Below are 6,022 nucleotides of genomic sequence, written 5' to 3'. Positions count from 1 at the left end.
CGCTTGTATCTATATTGGCTTTAAATTTCCTAGATTTAGGAAAATTTGTCTAGTTCTGGCAACGCTGGTAAAAGTATGTTAGTGGACATATCTCTCTCTCTCTTACCGCTTGTATCTATATTGGCTTTAAATTTCCTAGATTTAGGAAAATTTGTCTAGTTCTGGCAACGCTGGTAAAAGTATGTTAGTGGACATATCTCTCTCTCTCTTACCGCTTGTATCTATATTGGCTTTAAATTTCCTAGATTTAGGAAAATTTGTCTAGTTCTGGCAACGCTGGTAAAAGTATGTTAGTGGACATATCTCTCTCTCTCTTACCGCTTGTATCTATATTGGCTTTAAATTTCCTAGATTTAGGAAAATTTGCCTAGTTCTGGCAACGTTGGTAAAAGTATGTTAGTGGACATTTCTCTCTCTCTCTTACCGCTTCTACCAAATTTTAAAAAAATTCGTAAATCATCAGTAAAATTCTATTTTTGACGTTCACTAGCTGATCCCTCTTCTGTGTAAACAAACAGTGTAATTGAAAAAGTAGAAAGCATACGAAAAATCAAACAAAAACGAACATAAAATAATTTTATTAAGCAGTAAATAAAAAAGTATTTTATCTATATACTAACAGAAAATAATCAAGGCATGCAAAGGGTGGGTAATGTGGTTTAAACAACTGGTACTAAATTTGATTAATTAATAACTTGAAGTTTGTGGTTTGAGTGCTTCGGGTGGTACGTTTATTAATAAATAATTTACCTAATCTCTACGGTGGAGCCCCAAGCTGATGCGAAACCCAGTTCTTGAATTTTAAACTTCTTGCTCACTTTCCAAGAGAGCAAAGTTTGATTATTAGCCACGGATCCTTTGCCGAAACTAATCAAGTTTTTGTCCCATATTAACCAGAATCTCTGCCATTCGTCTAAGGATAGGATTCCTGGAGTATTAACGCTTTTGAGGTGATTCTCATGATCTGAAATTTTAGTTTGTATTACTGAAATATTTTCTATATTTGTCCTTTGTAATCATAAACTTTAAATACTGATTGCTAATTAATTTTGGTGGTGAAAGGAATGAAATGTGAATTTTGGTAATCAATAAAATGATTTTAATTGGAGCTTTGAAACATTTTGCCAATTTAGATTGAAAGTAACCGATGGTAACTACTAATTACGTCAATTTCAACAGGAAACTGTTTGACGAGTTTCCTGGATAAAAAATTATTTACACTAGCGATGTTTTAAAATTTTGTTTTCACAAATACAATATAGAAACGTTTCACGAATATCTATCTCATCAATATTCAATTTATTGGCGATAACGTAAACGAGTTTATTAAATTTCATATGGTAAAATCATATAATGACATACTCCTATATTTATTTTTGTGTACGTATATGTAATATTTTGGGATTTTATTTTATAAATTATTAAAAAAGGTTAAATGTGTTCGAAAGGTGATGAGGATACCGTAGATAGAAAAATTTAGAAATGAGGACCCAGATTATGTTACTGCTCACAAATAATTAAGGACGTGATATGTTCTAGTGCTAGGTAAATGCGAAGATAAACTCATAATAGGAAAAAGTGGAGATGCGTGTCCAACCTTCAGCAGCATTATGAAATAATATGATATGAAAATAGATAAAATTAAAACAAATATACTGGTACAGATCGGAAGAAAAAGCAGGGAAAGAGCAAATATTAAAATAGGAAACGAAAAATTAGAAGAAGTCGTTAATTTTCGGTATCTAGGAAGTCAGACAATTCAAGACGGAAGGAGTAATAGAGATATAAAACGAAAGATAGCGCAGGGCCTAGTTACCTTCAACAAAAAGAATCACTTAAATGATAGAAGGCATAAAGGGCTAGTTAGAAACATATTAAAAGTAAAAATTGGAGTAAAGGGGAGTACAGGTAGATCTAGCTTAAGTTACTTTTTTATTTTTAGAGAAATCCGAAGATTGACTCAGGATAGGAAGGAGTGGAGTCTTGATGATGATGATGATGTTGAAATATGTTTATAGGTACATAACACTTTTGCTATAAGTATGGTTTATATAAAATTATTGTTGTTAAACAGTTGTAACCTAGAAAAAGGCAGAGTCGTACGGTTGTGATTTAAATTAAAAAAGAGACAGTTTAATTTCGAAATTTAAAGTACCTACTCTCCATATTTAAAAACTTTTATTGACATGAATCGGTTAGATGGTTTCAGCAATTCGTTACTCTCCAATTATAAAGCAATTTAGTGACGTTCTGAACCGTCTAAAGATGGGAAACCGTAGGGGATATTCTCAGCTAAAATACACACGCAGCCCACAGTGGTGTAATCTGGAAGTCCATTATTATTACTCACCAAATTTCCCCTTACTTATCCAAGTTATCCTGTTATCCTTGTCCCCTATGCTAATGCGATACATCCGATCCTTGGAGAAACGGCTCTCGGCCAGGGCCAAGTACAACGGCCCGATCTTGTTTGGGGTTGTCACTTTAGCTTCTAAAATTAAACCCGCCTTGTTACGGGTCGCCGGGATCCATTCGAATTTGTAATTATCAGCCGTTGATATTATCGTGTTTTCTACGAACAAATAATCACACGAAATATGACACAAGAGGCACCAATTTCTCAAGATAAAATATTACTATAGTTTCTTAATAATTTAGTTAGTTTTGTGGCGAGAATTTGCAATTTTCCAGTACAGGCGAATGGAGAACGGGATATAGGGATATTGGTAGTATTCGAATTACGGTATAAGAGCCCATTTTAAGTGGCATAAAGCTCATCATTGAGTTTTCCAACAAACGCAACTCCTCGCATAATCCAGGACTTTAGAAAGTACTGCTTTCTTACTTATCATAATTTCCTTTGTATATGTTACAGGAAATGTATGAAAATTGTATATAATTCCTAAAATCGCCCGGAAATGTGTGAAATAAATTATATTAGACACATTTCCTAAATAGCAATCGGAAATGTATTACAGGTAATACTAAATAGGCAATAATATGGCAGGCTATTTGGAGATGAATCTCTATCTATTGGTGACGTCATTGTTTGTTTAAGGAGATTTATGACAGACTGGAGTTTCCTCAATTCCCCTGCTGATGTTAGAATAATGTGACGAGATTATTTTTCTTTCAGCAAGCACGATTACCTTCAATTTTGAGTATGTTATAGAGATGATAATGCTGATCATTTTCCTATGTATATGTTGGACGCTGAGATCATAATGAAGCATACTTTTCTAAGACATTATTTCAACATACCAGCCCGCCTTCGGAGGGCAGGGACATTGAAGAAATTCCAGTCTGTCATAAATCTACCAAATCACTAATGTACAGTTTATTTCAATTTGTTAGAATTGTGACCTTGAAGAAATCTGCGCGAAGATAGAAAGAATGCACACTAGGTGTGAGCAAGACAGAAATAGTTGGAACAAGCTTGAACGAACAGAGTATTCGATGGGCGGTCTTAGGAGATCGGCCAGAATTGTACAGTACTAGACGAAAATGTTTAGCAATTTCTTAAAACAAAAATGTATATAAATTAACAATAGAAAACAAAGCAAAAGTTTTATAGGTGTGTAGAGCGTTAAGTTAATTCACTTGTTATTATTTTTGACTAGTATATTCTTAACGAGGCAGTTTAAATAATTTTGCAAATGGTACTGTACACTTTTGTCTAGTTCTCGCTCGATGATAGGTGGAGAAATGAGCTCCGCAGACAAACATGATTGAAATAATTCGAAGTGGTCTGTATTCTGTCAAAACTGCCAGACGCGGATCGCGATTTCGATCTTTTTGGATCTCATCAGCGCGTCGCAGACAGCTCNCCAGAAAGATGGCAAAAGGTGTTGGACCAGAACGGTCAATATATAATTTAATAAAGTATTTGTTTATTATACGAAAACTGTCTTTCATTTCTACAAAAAAAACGAAATGACTTTCTGAACAACCCTATAAAAAATGGATCAAAGAATCTGTATCAAATTTTTGGTGATACACAAAATTAAATGCACGGACGCATTCCGAATGTTGACTGTGTCATATGGTGAAGCTATCTTAGACCGAGCAACCTTTATCGATGGTACAAAATGTTCTCAGAGGGTTGAGAACATGTTAACGACGAAGAGCCTACCGGACGCCCAAACATGTGAACAGACGAAAACATTGATGAAGTAAAGGAAATAGTGTTGGCCAATTGTCGAATCACCGTAATAGAAGTTGCTGAGGACCTAAACATATTGATTGACTCCTGTCATTCAATTTTTACCAATGATTTGGTCATGGGATGGGTCGCCGCAAAATTCGTACCAAAATTGCTCAATTTTGGCCAAAAACAGTGTCGCATTAACATTGCGGTGACCTAAATTTACTCCAGAGGGTCATAACTACTTATGAATCACAGGTTTATGGTTACGACGTGGAAACAAACCTCAATCATCCCAATGAAGCTGTCGCACGAGCCAAGACCGCAAAATGCATCGAGTTAGGTCGAATGTGAAGGTTTTGCTTACAATTTTCTTCGATTGCAGGGTCGCCGTGCATCATGAGTTCTTGCCACAGGGTAGAATGGTCAATAAGGAATATTACCTGCATGTTATGGGCAGTTTACGCGAAGCAAACCTCCAGAAATATCCGGATTTGTGAAAAACAAATTGGCTTTTGTACTATGATAACGCCCCTGTTCACACAATGTTGATTGTGTGCGAATTTTTTGCCAAAAACAACACACTAATAATAACGCAGCCACTTTATTTCTCCGATCTGGCCACTTGTGACTTTTTCTTGTTCCCGGAACTGAGGAGACCCTTGAAAGGACGATGCTACGCTACGATTAAGGAGATAAACACGGCATGGAAGGATTAGCTGAACAAGATCACGAAAAATGATTTTTTGAAGTGCTTCGAGGATTGAAAAAAATGTTAGCACAAGTGTATAGTGTATTATATATAGTAGGGATTACTTTGAAGGGGGCAGAATAGATAAGTAACTTTTGAAAAAACACAAGTCTCATTACTTTTTGAACAGGCCCCGTATATACCATAGGCACATACTTAAAGCTTTGACTTAAAAAGGCCCTTTTTATAAAAATTTTCTTCTTAGTATTATGCTTTGAACTTTTGTGCCATTGCAGCTTTTGCGTGCATAGATGTATATTAACATAGCCCTTTCTATTTACGTACATAGCTACCTTTTTACTACACAAGGTATGCCGTAAAAGCAATAAAGGTCCTTTGTAATATTTTCTTTCTCGGCATGGTCGAAAATTTCCTATTTGAACTACTTTGTAAAAATTTATGACGTTTTCTCTGGAGGCGGCTGCAGTCACAATAAAATTTCCTTTGACTGAGCTCATACTGCGAATTATATTCTGTTCGACAACTGTTTTCGCTTTTTTTTTTGTTATTGTTCGTCGCGATGGAGTCTTTAAAAGTTACGATGACGGCCGAGGGCGGAAAGTTTCGATATTTGACCGAATTCTTACAAAATATGACACACAACTTTTTGTATCATCATCATATATATACTAAAGTGCTTATATACTAACCAGCTAATGTAGCGCACGTATGACTGTAATGGAAATCGGTGTAGCTATCTCTTCTAATGATATATCCTAGACTTAGACTAAATGCTATAGCGCGTAATCTTTAAACAACAAGAATTAATTTTGGCACAAATATTAAATTATATTATACCTAAATTAAACAAAAATCCTTTGCTACCTATATTAGCTCTAAATTCCCTAGATTTAGGAAAATTTGCCTAGTTCTGGCAACGCTGGTAAAAGTATGTTAGTGGACATATCTCTCTCTTTCTTACCGCTTGTATCTATATTGGCTTTAAATTTCCTAGATTTAGGAAAATTTGCCTAGTTCTGGCAACGCTGGTAAAAGTATGTTAGTGGACATTTCTCTCTCTCTCTTACCGCTTGTATCTATATTGGCTTTAAATTTCCTAGATTTAGGAAAATTTGCCTAGTTCTGGCAACGCTGGTAAAAGTATGTTAGTGGACATTTCTCTCTCT

General features: G+C 35.1%; 1 protein-coding gene across 1 annotated transcript in view; it reads right to left on the bottom strand.

Moving 5' to 3' along the window:
• LOC108740403 (C3 and PZP-like alpha-2-macroglobulin domain-containing protein 8) overlaps positions 1–6,022 on the bottom strand; it is an 83,815-nt gene that overhangs the window by 14,802 nt on the left and 62,991 nt on the right. The window contains exons 10-11 of the mRNA XM_025976518.1: positions 2,351–2,572; positions 751–964 (exon numbers count right to left, since the gene is read on the bottom strand). Of these exons, the coding sequence (XP_025832303.1) occupies positions 751–964; positions 2,351–2,572 (436 nt within the window). The remainder of the gene's footprint in view (positions 1–750; positions 965–2,350; positions 2,573–6,022) is intronic.

The sequence above is a fragment of the Agrilus planipennis genome, unplaced genomic scaffold (genome assembly GCF_000699045.2).
Source record: "Agrilus planipennis isolate EAB-ADULT unplaced genomic scaffold, Apla_2.0 scaffold21, whole genome shotgun sequence".
Taxonomy (NCBI): Eukaryota; Metazoa; Arthropoda; class Insecta; order Coleoptera; family Buprestidae; genus Agrilus; species Agrilus planipennis.
This window is presented reverse-complemented; position numbering and strand designations above follow the sequence as displayed.